The 19,152-nt window shown below is 44.5% G+C and overlaps 1 protein-coding gene across 1 annotated transcript in view; it reads left to right on the forward strand.

The window, feature by feature from the left end:
- The window catches only part of MGMT (O-6-methylguanine-DNA methyltransferase), a 37,513-nt gene extending 20,835 nt beyond the window's left edge, over positions 1 to 16,678 (forward strand). Inside the window, exons 3-4 of the mRNA XM_054174612.1 lie at positions 6,390 to 6,529; positions 15,795 to 16,678. Coding sequence (XP_054030587.1) covers positions 6,390 to 6,529; positions 15,795 to 15,926 — 272 coding nt within the window. The 3' untranslated portion in view covers positions 15,927 to 16,678. The remainder of the gene's footprint in view (positions 1 to 6,389; positions 6,530 to 15,794) is intronic.
- Positions 16,679 to 19,152: the final 2,474 nt, after the last annotated feature.

Genomic DNA, 19,152 nt, shown 5'->3' on the forward strand with positions numbered 1-19,152 from the left:
GTGTGGGAACACTATATAGATCATTTTTCCTACTCAATTAATTTAACTTTTTGAACCATTTCCTTCCCTCACCTTGTTTTTAAACAAAATGTGATATTAGAATAAGTGGCTTGAGCAGCATGTGAACAAGGGCTGCCTCTGCTGGGGGTGGTTTTTCTGCCTTAGCTATCACTCGCCCATACCTCCTCCAGCCAGAGTACTCATTTGGGGAAGGTAATACTGCAATACATCCCGGCCAGATGAGGTATGAGATTGTGTTCCTGTGCACCAAGAACCTGACTGAGATTGTCACAGCATTTATATTCATGAGAGACAAGTATGCTGAGCCTGGCTGGGCTTTCTGGGTGCCTTAAATGAGCAGATACAGCCTTAACTCTTCATGCTACCCATGTACTTAAATCCGCAGAGTGCCTGAAATGTGGAAAAATGAAGGTGGAGGCTTTGTAGAGCTTGGAATATTTGTGCACATGAGAAATTTGGAGGTGTTGGGTCTCCAGCAGCAGTGATGAGATCAGATAGTTTTGGTGTGGGAGAGATGTGGATGCAGAAAGTGAAGGCGTGGGGTGTCACTACCTCCCTTCGACTGCTGAAATTATTTGGATGATGAAAGTGTCTTGAAGAAATTATTTCTTAAACATTTTTGCAGTCTTTTGCCTTTGGTTGGTTGGTTTGGTAATGGAGGAAGGGTTCTGTCTTAATTTTGGTAGGCATGAGCGCTGAGCTCCAGCCCACCAAGCCTCTGTGATTGAGAGACCATGCAGTGGTAGCTGGGTTCCTCTAAAAGTCCTAATTTAAGAATTCACAGTGACACAACTTCATTGATCAAAACAGGAGAATGAAGTTTAAGAAGGAACTGGGGGATTTTCCATCCACAAGGACTTAGAAGAGACTGAGATGAGCAGAGGTAGCAGGAGAGAGTTGGCCTTTGTCCATCCAACAGGCTGTGACAAGTCGGTACCAGCAGTTAAAGAATGACGCTTCTGTTTATATTCTGATTTAGCGTTGTTGTGCCCAACTGTGACTGGGGCAATCCCAAGAAAAAGGATAAAGGAAAAACAGAGAAGCAAGGAAATAATTCTGAGGGGGCAGAGGTTCCCCAGGCTGCTGAGTAGGAGCATGATAGGGAAATCTTAGAGCAGAAAAATAAATTGGTTTTATGCTTACCTCTTTCCCCTCTGCAATGCAAGACTTGCCTGCCACATTTTCTTGGCTGGGAAGAGACTGATATTTTCTCTGTCTCTCCATCCAAAACAGTTGTTCTCCTCTCCTGTAGCAATTGCAGCTTGGTGCATTACCTCCAGCTCAGAGGATAATCAGGTGCCTTCTTCATTTAACTGTACCACTGCTGCACAAATCACCTTGTGGGGATGCTGCTGTGCAATGACACAGTCTGTGCTGGAGCCCAAGAGGGACTTGTCAAGTGCTTTGCAATTTCCTCCATCTTAACCAGTCCACAGGCTCCCAAAACAGGCCCCAGCATATTCACAGAATCATAGGATGGTGGGAGTGAGAAAGGACCTCTGGAGATCATTCAGTCCAATCCCCTGCCAAGGCAGGTTCACCTAAACAAGGTCACACAGGAACACATCTGGATGGGTTTGGAATCTCTCCAGAGAAGGAGACTCCCCCACCTCTCTGGGCTGCCTGTTCCAGTGCTCCTTCACTCTTAAGGTATAGAAGTTTCTCCTCATGTTTAGATGGAACTTCCTATGTTCAAGTTTGTGCTCATTACCTCTTGTCCTGTCACTGGGCAACACTGAAAAAGGATTGGCCCCATCCTCGTGACATGCACACTTGATTGATTTGCATTGATTAGCATTAATGAGATCCCTTCTCAGTCTTCTCTACTCCAGAGTAAAAAGCCCCGATTCTCTCAGTCTCTTCTCGTAAGAGATGAGTCCCATCCAGTCCCATCCAGTCCCATCATCATCTTTGTAGCCCTGTTCAGGAATGTTGTAGTGTTCAAAGTCCGGTGTATTTAGCTTAGAGGAGGTCACTAATACTGAAGGAGTCATTAGTTTGCACCAGGCTTTCCATGGGATTGAATTAGAGAGTGGGAATCTGGAGAAGTTTGCAACATGCTGCAACCAGGAGATGTAAAAGGCTGGTGGCTTAGCATCAAACTCCTCATTTCCACCAGGTCTAAAATCATGCTCTGCTCTTGCAAGAGCACAGCAAACTGTACCAAAAAAAAAAAAGAAAAAAGGAAAAAAAATGGGTCAGAATTCTAAGTTACTGCTCAAGTAAAACACCCACGGACTTTTAGGGGGTTTAATCTGCAGAAATACTGCTGGATGAAGTCCAGGGAGAGTTACTTGTTTCTAAGGATAGAATTTGGCCCCTCAACCTCTTCAGCAGTCTGAAGGGAGCTGCGTTTAAAACTGTGTTAAACTACAGATCAGAAGCAGCTCCCATTAATTGGATTTTAATGTAGCTTGGTGTTAGCCAACCTGAGTGTTACACATGGTAAAATAAAGCTTTTGGTGTATTTTTCACTTAGAATCATAGAACGGTAGAGATTGGAAGGGACCTCTGAGGATCGTCGAGTCCAACCCCCCTGCCAAAGCAGGATCACCTAGGGCAGGTCACAGAGGAACACATCCAGATGGGTCTTTAAACTCTCCAGAGAAGGAGACTCCACAACCTCTCTGGGCAGCAATCTCCAGGGGTCCAGCACTCTCATAGCAAATAATTTTTTCCTGATATTGAAGTGGAATCTCCTGGGTTCCAGTTGCCCTTGTCCTATCACAGGACACCACTGAAAACAGCCTGGCCCCTTCTTCTTGATGCCAACCCTTCAGATATTTATAAACATTAATATGATCTTCTCTCAGTCTTCTTCTCCAGACTAAACAGCCCCAGGTCTCTCAGCCTAGATGCAGATCTGGAGCATGTTTGTACATCACAGTTGTTGATACTTTAATGACACCACATCTTGCACACGTGTGTGTGCAGAGGTAATACACAAGAAGGGTATCTGCTTGGTTTCCTTTTTTTTCTTTTTTTTTTCCTTTTTTTACCAGTAGTAATAAACAGTGAAAACCAATCAGCATAAAAACAACCCAAGAAGTTGTTTGTGTAGTACCCAGGCAGGCTGGGAGGAAGCTGGAGAGAAGGGGTGAGTATTTATGTCTGTTTGCGTTTCTAGAAACCCTTGGGGGGAAAAAAAACAACAACCAACCAAAGCAAAACAACCCCAAAAAACAAACAAACAAACAAACCCCTATGAAACAAAAATATTAATAATGAGAAATGGGTGGCAAACAGAAAAGCTAACATTCCCAGCAAACAGTGTTCAGGAGAGTGGGGAAATGTTCTGTCTTTAATCTCTCTTAGCCAAAAAGGATGTGAAATCAGACCATGTCATCTCTTGAACCTTTCTTGCCCCATGGAGGTTCAGAGTGGGGCAGGAAGGGACTGACACTGCTGACTCTGCTCATCCTCCCCCCAAGCATCCATCCTGCTTTCCCCAAGGGCTGAGATACTTCCAAACTTCCTGACAGCCAGTGGTGAGACTGCATCTGGGCTCTGTAGTTGAAGAGGGACAGGGATACACTGCAGAGTATCCATCAGAGCCTGTGAGGATGATGGAGAGACTGAAACATCTGTTTGATGAGGAAAGGTTGAGAGACCTGGGGTTGATGATCTTAGAGTTCTTTTCCAATCCTAATGATTCTGTGATTCCATGAGTATGTGATTCTGTGATTTATGATTCCAGGAGTCTATGATTCTGTGTGGGTGCAGAGACTATATATTCTCCTTTGAAAAATGTGCCATGGCTTTGGAAAGAGGATCATCTCTGTCCTTGCTTGTTGAGGGAAGATAATCTTTGTCCCTCTTTTAGCCTGATATTTTACAACTTGGGCATCACTTAGCACGGTGATGTGATTGCTGGGGGGGCCGTGGAGCTGCACCATCCTCTGCACCCAGTTTTCCACTTAGTCATAGATTCGTTGAATGATTTGGGTTGGAAGGGACCTTAAAGATCATCTAGTTCCAAACCCTCTGCCATGGCCAGAGACACCTTCCAATAGACCAGGCTGCTCAAAGCTTCATCCAGCCTGGGCTTGAACATCTCCAGGGAGGTTACCCAACCTCCTTGGGTAACCTGTTCCAGTGTCTCACCACCCTCACTGTAAAGAATTTCTTCCTAATCTCCAGGCTAAATCTCCTCTCCTCACATTTCATCCCTATAGGTCCAGAAAATTATGGATCCTTCACATCCCAGCCTGCTGCCTCCTCTGCCAAAAATGAGGGAAAAAAAGGGGATTTGGGGGGAATTGGAACCCTGGTGTCATGCAGTCACTGTTTGTCATTGGTTTCAAAGATGACAGCAAACAAGAATTCCCCCAGACCTCTGAGTAGGAGAGGTTAACGCTCATCTTGCCAGCTTAAAAAGCAGGTTAAAGGACTCAGAAGTCACCATTTGATTTCAAATAAAGCTTTCTTGAAGAAATCACAGTAAACAAAATCTGTTTGCCTAAGGAAACCCTCCCAGCAATCAGCTCGTAACACAACTGCTTGTGCTAATGAACCCAAAGCTGTTAATGTGGTTTCTTCAGTTAAATTGATTCATGAATTTTGAAGAGAACATTATCTAATGAATTTTCTTTGAATAGAAAGCAATTAAAAGGACAAATCAGTCTGATTAACCCCAAAGTCACCCTACTGCCACAAATGGTGTACAGTTTGAAATTATATCATAAAAAACTAGAGCAGATTTGCTATCTCTTTGCCCTCTACTAATCCATGTAAATTAATGAACAACAAAGTTAATTTCTTTGATGACCCTTTTCGCGTATCACCTGGATTATGCTGATGTTTAATTTGCTTAATGTTATAATAAAGACTAAACAGATTTTTTCAATGAAGTGATTATCATTCCCTTCAGTTAAGAAGTGATTTTTATTATTTAACACACACATAATGGTGTGTGGGTTTCCTTTAAGGACAAAATCACATTTCACTCTGTTCCTGGGTACTGGGATCGATGCCTTTTGTGACAGCTAAGGGAAGAAAGAGTTTTTAAGCAGTTGCTTTCTTTGCCAGAGCAGAAGACTGAAGCTCACAGCTGGGAGAAGGGGTCCCTCTCCCACCTTTTTGTTTTCCTTTTTTTTTTTCTTTCCATTTTCTTTCTTTTCCCTGTTTTTCCTTCTTTTCCCTATTTTTCTTTCTTTTCCCTGTTTTTATTTCTGTATTTTCTTTTTTCCTTTTCTTTTCCTTCCTTACTTCCCCTTCTTCCTTTTCCTTCCTTACTTCCCCTTCTTCCTTTTCCTTCCTTACTTCCCCTTCTTCCTTTTCCTTCCTTACTTCCCCTTCTTCCTTTTCCTTCCTTACTTCCCCTTCTTCCTTTTCCTTCCTTACTTCCCCCTTTTTTCCTTTTTTATTTTTTCCTTTGCCTTTTGTCTTTTCTTCTTTTCCCTTTTTTCTTTCTTTTTTTTTTTCCTTTTCATGTCCTTCTTTTCCCCACTTTTCTGCCTTTTTCTTCACTTGCCAGCTCTCTCCTCTCCATAATTTACTCATTAGTTAGATCTCCAATGCTTTCCCAAGCTCCATAGAAGAGCAATAGGTGTTCAACCTAAATCAAATCCAAACACCACCTTTGCCTTTCCCTCTGTGAAACAGTCCTGGGCAGGGAAGGTAAAAACCCTGAGACTCAGAAACGAGCTGCTCCTAATGTATTTGCTTATTCATTATTTCCACGATTGGAACACTTAGAAGCAATTTGCTGGTGAATTAAAATTAAAATAATGGAAGATACATAATTTTTTCCCCCTCTTTGCTATCATTAAGGATGTGCTGTACGTTCAAGGTCACAGCTAGTCCTTACATTCTGTAATGTCTGAGATGCTGAGCTGTAGCTTGGGGGGGTCTCGACTATAAAATGCAGTCAGCCAGGATAATACTGAGTCCGCTGGCTCTAGGCATTCTTCTGCCTTGTGTCCCAGCTGAAGTTGGAAATTAGCTGGTGATGGGAGGGCTTTGTCAAATAGGTAGGAGCTGGTTATTTCTTCCCTTTTCTTTTTTTCCCTTTTTTTTTTTTTTTAATTTGACTCTATGCTAATTTCTACTTGGCCAATTTAATGGGGAAGAGCACATTGTATGAGTTAGCAGGATAATTGTACTCAGAGCAAATTAAAAATATAGGAAAATCAAAGCCTTAAATCCTTTTTTTTTTTTAATAGTGATTGGTTACTTGAAGTGTTCTTTCTAATAATCATGTCTTTAACTGTAGTGATTCAGGATACAATAATGGGACAGTGCATTCAGGGCTGCTCCAATTTAAATTGGAAATATGCTGTTCAGACTCCAGTTTGCATTGGGTTCTTTCAATGTCTCATCATGGGTTTTTCCAGCCTTTTTTCTTGCTCACTTCATCTCCTTTGCAGATTCCTTCACCCAACGAGTGCTGTGGACCCTGTTGAGAGATGTGAAGTTTGGGGAGGCTGTTTCCTACAAGCAGTTGGCAGACTTGGCAGGCAATGGAAGAGCAGCCAGAGCAGTGGGAGGAGCAATGAGGAGCAATCCGGTAAGTTCGCATCAACTTCTAACTCAAGTTGGTGGAAGGTGGGGAATTGAGAGAGCTTTGAGGGCTAAATGTCATTAGATTAAATTTATCTGCTATGAAAACTGGTCTGCCATGAGTAATAAGGTCAGGAAGTGGTTTTAATCAGCAATAATGCACAACCCAGTTTAGTGTGATTTGTTCCCTACCATTTCTGGTGGTAGGTGTGAAAGGGAAACACTTCTTTTAATTCAGCATCTCCATTATTTTGTTGTTCTCAAACTTGCTTAGATATTCTTCCAGAAATGTGGGACACATTTCAATGGCCATGGTGGGTTTAGGTTGACAGTTCAATTTGATGATCTTAGAGGTCTTTTCTGACTGAAACTATTCTATGATGACATTGGAATTATATCCCAAGGGAAGCACTGGATTCCACTACACTGGACAATTTTAAGACTCAGCTTGCCAGGGTGCTGGGCCGTCTCGTTTCAACTGCACTATCACCTAGAAAGGTTGGACCAGATGATCCTTGAGGTCCCTTCCAAACTGGAATTCTATGATTCTGTGATTCCATGATTCTTAGGGTGAGGGAATTCTTTTACCCCCCACCATGGAGCTCCTTTTGATAGGGTGGGAGTAGCTTTCATTGTGCTGACAGCAGTCCATCCTCTCTGGCATGGCTATGCTTCTGAAAATGTGGGGAAAGGGGGTTTAATTCACATAGACACAGATTTAAATCAAATCCCATATTATCGAGTTGGGTTTTTTTCCCCCATGCACTCCAAAGCAGCCAGACTTTTTGTAGTGGTGCCCAGCAACAGGACAAGGGGCAGCAGGTACAAATTGGAACCCAGGAGGTTCCATCTGAACAGAAGGAGAATATTCTTTGATGTGAGTGGGCTGGATCCCTGGAGCAAGCTTCCCAGAGAGGTTGTGAAGCCTCCTTCTCTGGGGTTATTCCAAACCCACATGGAATTTGTGATCCTTGGTAAGCTGCTGTGGACAACCCTGGTTTAGCAGGGATGTTGGAACTAGGTGATCTCCAGAGGACTCTTCTGCCCCCCACCATGCTAAGATTGAGAGTCTGTGATTTTCCACTATTTGACCCAGCTGGAGGAGCAAGGCTCTGGGTGAAGCCTGAGGATTTTGGAAAACCAGCATGACACTTGGTCTCTGTTTGTCTTCCCATTAGTTATCTTTCCCTTTTAGTTGTCCAAGATTAGATTTCTAGATGTCTTTATGCACCTGAGTCACCCTGGTAGGTGTGGGACTGGTGCTGCAGCTGGCTCACCCCTGTGCAAAGGAAAGAGAAACTAGTAAAGAATCCCAGAAGTTCAGGAAGAGCCCCCATGACACAAGGGTTGGAGCTGAATATCTTTAAGGTCCCTTCCAAGCCAAATCCTTGTGAGTCTGTGATTATGCTCTGAAGGACCACATAAAGGTTTAGATGGGAAATACAAGTAACACATGGACATGGCACTTTGGGACATGGCTTAATGGCCAGGGTGGTGTTAGGCTGATGGTTGGACTGAATCATATCATGGTTTTGGTTGAAAAAGACCTCTAAGACCATCCAGCTCCAACCCCACTGCCATGGGCAGGGACACCTGCCACCAGACCAGGCTTCTCAAGGCCTTATCCAACCTGGCCTTGAACACCTCCAGAGAGGGGGCATCCACAACCTCCCTGGGCAGCCCATGATTCTGTAGAGAACAGGTGCTCCTGTTGAGGTGCAGAAGGTTTGTGTGTGTGTGTGTTTGCATGTGGAACGTGCATGAAATTACGGATTAACTACAGGAGATGCGAGTGATAAAAACGTGGTGTGGGATGGGCAGGGCTCTCATTACAGCACTGATTTTTGTTATCATCAGCTTTCTGTTAGGAAATATTGGGATGGGATTGTATTAATATAGCTCTTTTTTCCCTAAAGCTATACGTTATTATCTGTAATACCCTTAAAATTTTTTTCTGCTGGGGTCAGAGAAGACCGCAGCCGTAGGACGGGATGGGAAATAACAATCATAATAAGATAGGACCCCCATTTAAAAAAAAAATAGAATTGCAGCAGCTTTTCCAGAACTATTTTCATCCTGCCTCACAGGGGAGCAAGCAGGAATTTTCACACCACAACCTGCTGTTCCCACTACTTTGGATGCTGCTGCTCCACTGCAGCCTGAGGGCAAAGCCGGGTACATTTCGAGGCGATAGCAATTACATCTCCTTTTGCACAACAACTGGATTGTTATGCTTTGAGAGCTGCTTCCTGGAGGTTGGCATTGTATTGCCTTATCTTAATGTACACCCTATTCTATTGGAAAGCATTCCATCATATTAAAAGAGTTTGTATTGTCAAGTACAATGCAGGGTATTGATGAAACAGAGCTTTTGTGCTGCTTCTATCCACTTCTATCTGATACGCACTTAAAATATTCGACTCTACTTCTTTATTGAGCTTAGAAGCTTAAAGCCATTAGAGATGATGCGAGTTTCTGTGGTGCTCTGCTACCACAGAGTTGTTGGGTGCCTGCAAAACTCATATGTGTACAAACACACTCTCAGTCTGCTTATCAGATGAGATATTGAGTTCTGAATCTAACTAAACAGTTCATTAAACCCACGGTGTCATCTGGGCTGCAACAGTGTCGCAGAATAGAATCATAGAATTGTTTGGGTTGGAAAAGACCTCTAAAATCATCAAGTCCAACCATCAATCTAAGACCACCATGGTCATTAAATCATGTCCTGAAGTGCCATGTCCACATGTATCTTGAACACCTCCAGAAATGGTGACTTTACCGTCGCCTTGGACAATTTATTCCAATGCCTGACCACTCTTTTCTTCAGGGACTGGGAATCACAGAATCCCCAAATCTCAGTATGGTTGAGGCTGGGAAGGACCACTGAAGATTATCCAGTCCAAACCCCCTGCTAAAGGTCACCCACATTGGGTTGCCCAAGATCACAATTTCCAGGTGGGTTTGGAATCTCTTCAGAGAAGGAAACTGCACAGCCTCTTTGGGCAGCCTGTTCCAGGGTTTTAACACCTTCACAGCAAAGCACGTTCAGATGGAACCTCCTGAATTCCAGTTTGTGCCTATTGTTCTTGTCCTGTTGTCAGACAGCACTGAAAAGAGCCTGTCCCCATACTAGGTCACACTATGGAGTTTATTTCTATTGGGGAAGAAAGAGAGAAAAGGCTGTAGGAAATGAGCAAACTGAGGGATGATATTTTTTTTTTCAAGTATGATTTTCGGTGTATGGCATAACCTGATACTTCAACCATTTCCCTTATGACCTGGCTGCTCTGGTTTGGACATCAGTGTGGTAGGACAGTTGGGTTCCCTTGCCTCAAACTGCAAACTCCTCTCAAGCTGGCTGCTCTGGTTTGGACATCAGTGTGGTAGGACAGTTGGGTTCCCTTGCCTCAAACTGCAAACTCCTCTCAAGCTGGCTGCTCTGGTTCGGACATCAGTGTGGTAGGACAGTTGGGTTCCCTAGCCTCAAACTGCAAACTCCTCTCAAGCTGGCTGGTCTGGTTTGGACAATTTGGCCATTTCTGGAGGTCTGCAGCCCATCAGCAGTGTGGTGGGACAGTTGGGTTCCCCTCACTTCAAGTTGCAAAGCTCTGCCAGGTGAGAAGCCAAGCACCGCACCGCTCCATCCTCCGCTGTAATCTGCTAAACGCAGTTGAGAGGCGATCGATGCCTTGCACAGGGAGGGGTTTTTTCCCCACCTTTTTGCTAACCAAACGCATTCTCCAGGAGTTAGTTTATTCACAGATTGCCATGAGCGTTAATGACCACCCGAGTCTTGTTCTGCCAGTCACCCAGATGGCTGTTGATAAAGATTTAGCATCATGTTCTGAGTGTCAGGGCTGTCAGTAGTGCTGAACCATTTGACCAGAAGAAAAAACGCACAGGGAGCTATTGATTACAGCTTCTCAGTGTCACTTGTTCACCAGGATTTAGGTATTGATGAGGCTGCGAGTGAAAACAAGCTCTTTCCCTTGTGGGCCTCTACCCAGAAGAACAAAAGCAAAGTTGGAGAAAATATTCAGCTGGTGGCCTGAATCAGAGGGACTCCGTTATTGATTCCAGGGTCTCCTCATGTGATTTTTGTTGGAGACAAATCTATGGGTTTGGAAGTTTTATAGTGTTTGAGGTAGGGCCTGTGTGAAGTGATGGATTTGAGTATTAGATGAATTAGATTTCACAGCGTGAAGATTTCAGCGGTGCTAGAATATTATGAGCTGCTTGGTTATTGATAAAAATTACATTAAATGTAGCCAAGGCATTAAAGCTCCAGACTAGGGTAGTGCTCCTTCTAAAATGTCCTTAGGGCCCTAATAAATTTTAGCAGGTTTAATTATTTTAGTAAGCTGAAAAGTTGTCACCACAATTAAGCCAAAGCGAAGCAGTATTCAATATTTTTAAATTACAGCCTTTGCATCACGTTTTCTTTTCTATCCAACGCTATGGAGGGTGGCACACGTGGGTTAGGACACATTCAGCATGAATATCTTTATTTTGAGCATGGAGAAAGTTGTATTTATTTCCTACCCTTCTCTTCTTTCTTGGTGGCAAAGTGTCATGGCCCACGCTTGGTCCTGCACCAACCCAGGGATCATCCAAGCACCTGCATGTGCCAGCTCAACACCACCTGAAAATAAAGTCTTATTTTTTTTAACCCACTTGGGCACACCTTCTGTTTTAGAATCATAGAATCACAGAATCATTTTTGGATTGAGACTCTTGAAATGTCCAGGGAAGGGCAACGAGGCTGGGGAGATGCCTTGAGCACAAGCCCTATGAGGAGAGGCTGAGGGAGCTGGGATTGTTTAGCCTGGAGAAGAGGAGGCTCAGGGTAGACCTTATTGCTGTCTGCAACTACCTGAAGGGAGGTTGTAGCCAGGTGAGGCTCCCAGGCAATCAGCACAAGAACAAGAGGACACAGTTTCAAGCTGCACCAGGGGAAGTTTAGGCTCAAGGTGAGGAGAAAGTTCTTCCCAGAGAGCATTGTTAGCCATTAGAATGTGCTGTCCAGGGAGGTGGTGGAGTCACTGTCCCTGGAGGTGTTCAAGAGGGGTTGGATGTGGCACTTGGTGCCATGGTTTAGTAGTCATGAGGTCTTGGGTGACAGGTTGGACTTGATGATTTTTGAGGTCTTTTCCAACCTTATTGATTCTATGATTCTATGGAAGGGACCATTAACCCAGCACTGCCAGGTCACCTCTAAACCATGCCCCTCAGCGCCACATCTCCATGGCTTTGAAACCCCTCAAGGGACTGGAAATTCCACTACTGCCTTGAGCAGCCTGATGTAGGCCTTAACAAACCTTTTGGGGAAGAAAATCATAGAATCATAGAATTAAATTGTTCTTCCTGTCCAACCTAAACCTCCCCTGGAGCAACTTGAGGCCATTTCCTCTTGTTCTGTTGTTTGTTCCTTGGGAGAAGAGACCAATCCCCATTTGGCTCCAGCCTCATTTTAGAGAGCCAGAAGGTCTCCCCTTGGCCTTCTTTTCTCCAGGCTGAACAACACCAGTTTCTTCTGCTGCTCCTCACAAGACCCTTCACCTGCTCTGTTGCCCCACTTCAGACCTGCTTCAGCACCTCAGTGTCCTTCTTAGAATGAGGGGCCCCAAACTGGTCTCAGTTCATGGTTCTTCTCACACGCTTTAGTAGGTCATCAACTTGCCTCCCTGACAAAATCCCCCAGTACCAGGGGGCTTGGAACTAGATGTTCCCTTCCAACCCAAACCATTCCATGACTCTATGGACCCACCCTGGTTCAAATGTCTTTGCACTGTTTGAGTGGCAGCAGGAGAATGCCACTTAGAAGAATTGGTAGTCTAAGTGTCTAAGGAGGAGGTTTTAGCCCCCATCCATATAGCTGATTTTTAACCTAACCATCAAAACACACTGATTTGGGGAATATATCTTTAAAGAATTGCAAATCAACCTTGGGGATCTTTTGCAGCGCTTTATTATGACTTGTTATGGCTTATGTCACTCAAGACAATCTGCCTGCAGTAACTCATGCACGTGGATTGTAAAGATGGAGAAATCCCCAAACAGAGAAACACTTCCAAAACAGAATTTCTTTAAAGAAGTTGTAAACCAAGCACAGGATCTTGTGGTGTAAAGATTTTATTGGGACTTAGTGGAGTTGTCATGGGTGTCTAATTCATAGGTGAGCATTGCCAGCCCCAAATATAGCACATATTGGAAGCATTTCTTTATTAAGCCTTGATTAATAATAAAGACCCATTTCAGGTCATAGCCTGAGATTGAGATGGTAAATTTCAGCCATTGAAATACCTCAACAAACCCAAAATAATTAGAAAGGTCTAGCCAGTTCCTTTTCAGCTGCTTTGAAGTTTGTGCATCCCAGACTCAAATACGAGTTGTACCAAAATAACTGTTAAATGAGATTAAAGTAAGTTAGTGCAAAGAATGGGTTGGAAGGGAGTCCTGAAGATCACCAAGTCTAACCCTGCCTCCCAAAGCAGGCAAGTCACACAGGAATGCATCCAGATGGGTTTGGAATCTTTCCAGTGAAGGAGACTCCACAACCTCTCTGGGCAGCCTGCTCCAGGGCTCCAGCACCCTGACAGCAAAGAAGTTTGTCCTCATGTTGAAGTAGAACTTCTTGTTCCTGGTTTGTATCCATTGCCCCTGGTCCTATCACAGGACCCTTCTTTTTCACACCTATCCTTCAGATATTTATAAACATTCAGAAGATCTCCTCTCAGTCTTTCCTATCTAAACAGCCTCAAGTCTCTCAGCCTTTCCTCATATGACAGGTATTCCAGGCCCTTTGTCATCCTTGTAGCCTCCACTGGACTCTTCCCAGTAGTTCACTGTCCCTTTTGAACTGGGGAGCCCAGAACACCAAACTCCAGATGTGGTTTCACCAGGGCAGAGAGGAGGAGGAGGAAGAGGAGGAGGAAAACCTCCCTTGACCCGCTAGCCACGTTCTTCTTAATGCACCCAAGTCTGCCATTGGCCTTGTGGGCCGCAAGGGCATATTGCTGTGTGCAAAAAACCATAATTTCTCTGTGTTTACATATAAATAAATGATATTTTTGGGATGGGAATACCCACATTTGTGCAAAGTGCACTTTCACAGTTCTGGCAGCGCTACGTGGTTCCCAGTGCCCACGTGGCTTGACGAGAGCCGATGGGTTGCATTTTTTATGGAGTGTACTCCAACAATGATAATCACCTGGAATAAAAAATTCAAGCAAAACCCCACATTTAGGTAGTTATCAGTCTATTATGCAACTTCTTGCATTGATTTTTCTTTTTTTCCTCCAGAATCCCTGACACTTGGCTAGAAATAATACAAAGTAGAAAAGCAGAAAGAAAGAAAAAAAAAAAAAAGAAAAAATAAGAAGAGAAAAAAGTTCTTAAATTGCTTAGGTGTGAATTAAATCTCTCCTGTTGTTGGCTTTAAAAATTCACAACCCATTTTGGATTGACTTGCTGTTAAATAATAAATAGAGCCTTGTTCTTGTGGAGAATTTGTCAGCAGAGCACGTAGAGGTGCTATAGTGAGAAGGAGCTGGGTTTTGAGGAGCTTGCTCCTGGTGTTTTTCTCCATGATCTGGGTTTTCCAGAAACACATCCTCTTCTGGTCCTAGGGTGATGGTTAACAGTTGTCCTGTACCTCCTCGCTCTCTTTATGTGTTTTTGTGGTCTGTGAGGCTTCAGTGCCCACCACAAGCACCTGAGGTCTTGGCTGCTGGAGAGAGGGGAGAAAAATCTGCTTCTTGTAGAAATGAGAAGGCTCCAAGGAGACCTTATTGTGGCTTTTCAGTACTTAAAGGGGATGTAGCAGCCCAACTAAGGAAATGCATCTCTGCTTCTAAGATGATACAACAATTTCCAGTTTGTAGAATGAGTTTTACACAAGATGAGAATGACCTTTCATGCAAGATATGGACCTCTTGGAGCAGGTGCAGAGGAGGCTGCAATAACAATCCAAGCACTGGAAGCCCTCTGATGTGAGGGCAGGCTGAGAGAATTTGGGTTGTTCAGCCTGGAGAAGAGAAGGCTCCAGGGAGATCTTCTGATGGCCTTTCAGTGCTTCAGTGGGCTAATAAGAAAGCTGGGGACAGACTTTTGAGCAAGGCATGTTTGTGACAGGACAAGGGATGATGGTCTGAACTAAACAAGGGGGATTGAGACTGGAGAGAAGGAAGAAGTGTTTGACACTAAGTGGGGAGAGACCCTGGCCCAGGTTGCCCAGGAAGGTGGTAGATGCCCCAAGACTGGAACCATTCCAGGTCAGGTTGGACAGAGCTTTGAGCAACCTGCTATAGTTGAAGATGTTCCTGCTGACTGCAGGGGGATTGGACTAGATGACATTTAGAAGTCCCATCCCACACAAACCAGTCTGGGATTCTATGATTCTAAGCTTTTACCTATGGGATTTACCTTTTCAAGGTTTGGTTTTGGGGTTTTTTTACCCTTTTAAGGGTAAATTTTACCCTTTTAAGACTCTTTTCTTGGCAGTGCTAGGTTAATGACTTGGACTTGATGACCTTTAAGGTCTCTTCCTTCCAAAATGATTCTCTGGTTATTTGTTTCTGTAAGACTTTTTATGTATTAAAATTTCTCATAGTGCATGTTTTTCCCTAAGAACTGATTGGTCTTCAGAGCCTGTGATCAGCATCACCTCTGCATTGTAGCAGAACACACCCCTGATACCACAGCTGCTCTGTCCTCAGGCATGACCAGGACTCCACCAGCGGGCCCTTGAACATGGATCCTCCCATCCCTGTCCTTGTTCTTCTAGTGGCACACAGACACTAGACAATCCACCTATTTAGAGGTGGATTTGTGGGCATCACGTGTCTGTGATGTGTCTTATGAGGAAAGGTTGAGAGACCAGGGACTGTGTAGTCTGAAGAAGACTGAGAAAAGTTCTTATTAATGTTCATAAATATGTGAAGAGTGAGTGTCAAGAAGAAGGGCCCAGACTCTTTTCAGTGGTCTCCTTCGATAAGGACAAGGGGCAATGGATGCAAACTCTGGAACACAAGAAGTTCCACCTCAACTTACCAAAAGAGGTAAAACTTCTTTGCTGTGAGGGTGCTGGAGCCCTGGAGCGGTCTTCCCAGAGAGGTTGTGGAGTCTCCTTCTCTGGAGACTTTTGAGACCCACCTGGATGCATTCCTGTGCAACCTGCCCTGGGTGATCCTGCGGTGGTGGGGAGGTTGGCCTTGATGATCTCTGGAGGTCCTTTCCAACCCCTACCATTCTGTGATTCTGTTTTGCAGATCCCAATCATCATTCCATGCCACAGGGTGATTTGCAGCAGTGGGCAGAGCGGTAACTATGGTGGAGGAAACCTGCTGAAGGAGTGGCTGCTGTCGCACGAGAAGCTCCAGAAAGAAAAGTTAGCATATTGATGCGGCTGGGCCGCCGCCGCTAACCAGCCAAGATGTACAACCGCCACTCCTTGCCTTATAACAAGCTCTCCAGCACCCAGCAGAACTCAGGGAAATGGTAAATATTTGAGTGACACAGAAATATAATGCAACATCCGAAGTGAAATGTGTGGTGGCACCGCTGTATTAAAAAAGCGGGCTGCGTCCTGAGGGATGCAGCTCGGCTGCCCTTTCTTGTTTTTACATTTTACAGCAGAATGACTACAGCGGTCCAGGCCTGGTGTGCGTGGATTTTGTTCCCATCTCCAGCCCTGTTTTGTTCTATTTTTAATGTCCATTAAAGCAAGGATAAGGGGAGTGGGAGGGCCGTGGCAAATGCGAGGTGCAAGCCTTTCCCTAAGGAAGCAGCTGGTTTGCCAAGGGGGCAGCCAGCGAGCCCACGCCTGGGCTCTCTCCTGCCCAGCTTGTTCCTGCTAGCCCCTGTTCAGGGCTCCACTCTCCTTTTTGGGGCCTGAAATGGCATTTTTAGGTTAACGGGAGCTGAGGGAGCACATTGGGATGGCTTCAAAAGCAAGCAGCATTTGAATTGCTTGTTCCCAGCTTTTCCTTTTGGACTGTGAAAGATGGGAATAAATATTTTTGCTTTTGTGAATGTCGCAAAAAAGCAGCTGAAGAGAAGCTGCTGCCAAACTGTCTGAAAATTATATGTTAAAAATCAGCCCAAGTTGGGCAAAATTTTGAGAAGCTCATTATAGCAGCACATTTCCTTTTATCATTTGTGGGTTGTTTTTTCTCATTCCCTTTACGTTTTTGCCTTCCTCTGTTACGTGAAGCTTTATTTCCCCGTCGAAAGGATTTGAGTATTCAAGAGATACTAGAGCTAAATTTTGAGTTGCCTTTTTTTTTTAAGCAGGGTTCTCTGCGAGTACGAGCCACCAGCAGCTGGAATTTTCAGTGTGGGAATCGTAAATTGTAAGATGGAAATACTGGGTTCTTTATGTGTTTTATCATATTTTCATAGATGTCTCTTTAGAAAGGCCATCGCCAGCCAGGAAATTATTGTGCCGCGATGCGTTAGTTAATGCAGCATTATTGATACCTTGGAATTACTTCAATAAAAAAAACTGCTTTGCATGTGCAAGTGTCTTTGTGTATGTTTATAAATAAAACACAGTATATGATAGATGGAGAAAATAAACTATACCCAACTGTACAATATAAAGCTGTATTTTTATCAAGGGTTTCTGGTGGCAATATAAACCACAGAAGCAAAGCTCAAGTGGTTTGTACGTGTCACCAGAACCCTGAGATAAAAATATAGCCTTATAATATGTACAGTTTGGGTGTATTTTATATTATTTTATATATATATATATATAAAATACGTGCTCCCAACAAAACAACACAGCAGCAAATGTAAACTTTAACCTTTCTCACATTTACATCCCTGGCTGGTTTTCTGAAGCTAGTTGTTTTTCCTGGTGTGTATCTTTATTTTTTGCAGGTATGGTGGCTGTAAGCCTGGGTTTTCAAGGCAGGGGTCACCTTTCTGAGGCAAACACCCAACTTCGGAGCAAAATCGTGGGCTGGTTTAAAGTTTCTGAGAGGGAAGGACTGCAGGGATGGGCAGAGACAAGGAGGGACAGTCAGGACGAGGCAGGGACAAGCAGGACCAGACAGTGACAGGCAAGCACAGGGAGGAAAAGGCAGAGCCAAACAGTTACAGGCACAGGCAGGAGTAGGCAGGGACAAGCAGGGCTTGGCAGGGCTGGGCAAGGGAAGGCAGGAATGGGATATAGACAGGTAGGTCTGGGCAGGGACTGGCAGGTTATAGTAGGGACAGGCAGAGCCAGGAAGGGGCAGGGATAGGCAGGGCTGGGCAAGGCGGAGACAGGGACAGACAGGGATAGGAACAGGCCAAACAGGACCATGGGGGGGACAGGCAGGAGCAGGGACAGTCCGTGCAGGGACAGGCAGGGATGAGACAGAGACAGGCATGGACAGGGACAAACATGGACAAGCGGCGCTGCCCGCTCGCTGCCCAAGAGAGGGCGCCCGGGCGCAGGGGAAGGGGCCGAGGCCGGGCACGGTTCCAGGCTTGAGCCGGGGCTGCTGGGTCTGCACTGGCCCTTTAGGAACAGGACCGGCTCCTGCATTGTGTAATTAACAACAATAATGATTAGCACCAAAAACAAAACAAAAAAGATAGATAGATAGATAAAAATTAAAATCATCCCAAGGATGTGTAGGGTTGTGGTTGAGCTTGGCATTGGGGTTGAGCTTGGGGTTTGGGCTCTGCTCTCTGCCCCAGGGGTTGCCATGGCCAGGGGATGCTCGTGTGTGCCCACTAGCAGCTCAAAGCCTCTTCTTTGGCAGAGGTCACAGCAGAGTTTATGGAAACACAGAGCTAAAGAGAATATATTAAGCACAGGCATCCCAGTATCTGTCTTTATATATGTGAAAAACAAGAAAGAAAAAAGGGGGGGGGGGGGGACAAAAAAAAGCCCAAGGAGCTCGCAGAAGACAGCAATGTGCTTTTTGCCTGGAAATGGGTTCCTCTGACCTATCAAGTTTCCTCCCATTCAGCCTCTCAGTGCTTTGAACTGCTGACATTGAGACACTGTGCAGCCAGGCACGACAGCTGGCTCGGCAGCATCTAATACCAACACATGCTGGTTTAGCCCATTTCCAGAGACTAAGATAATGAAAGATTCAAAAATAATATTTGTTTTGGCGAAACTACATTTATAATGAAATAGATGCCCTTGACCATGGAAGAAACTGAATTTTGCAGTGGGTCATTCCTCCCTCCCTCAACCCTTCCTCTCCCCCTCCCCCCTTCTTTTCTTTTTTTCTTTCCTTTTTTTTTGCTTTTTTTTTTTTTTCCATACAAAGCAAGCTCTGCAGCCAGTCAAAGGCCAATAGAAATATTTTTGAAGGACTGTGTTGTATTTCTTGCATCAGATTCGCAGCAGAATCGCAGCTACGCTGGGACGTACTGTTTGCTGCCGGAATGAAAAATGCAGATTACATCCGATGTATCAATACCAAATGGAAAAGGGCCCCCCAGGCTTAAGGATCGTTACAGATCACTTTCCTGCGAGCTGGAGTTTGCAGCGTAATGAGCTCATACTGGAAGCATCTTAAAACAGAAAACCGATTCATTGCGGGTGGAGGGACGTTTTTAGATATGCGCCCAAATTTTTCTCCTCTCATGCAGCCAATTCGTTTGGAATTAGAGGAATTA

This window comes from Dryobates pubescens, chromosome 30 (genome assembly GCF_014839835.1).
Source record: "Dryobates pubescens isolate bDryPub1 chromosome 30, bDryPub1.pri, whole genome shotgun sequence".
NCBI classification, from domain to species: domain Eukaryota; kingdom Metazoa; phylum Chordata; class Aves; order Piciformes; family Picidae; genus Dryobates; species Dryobates pubescens.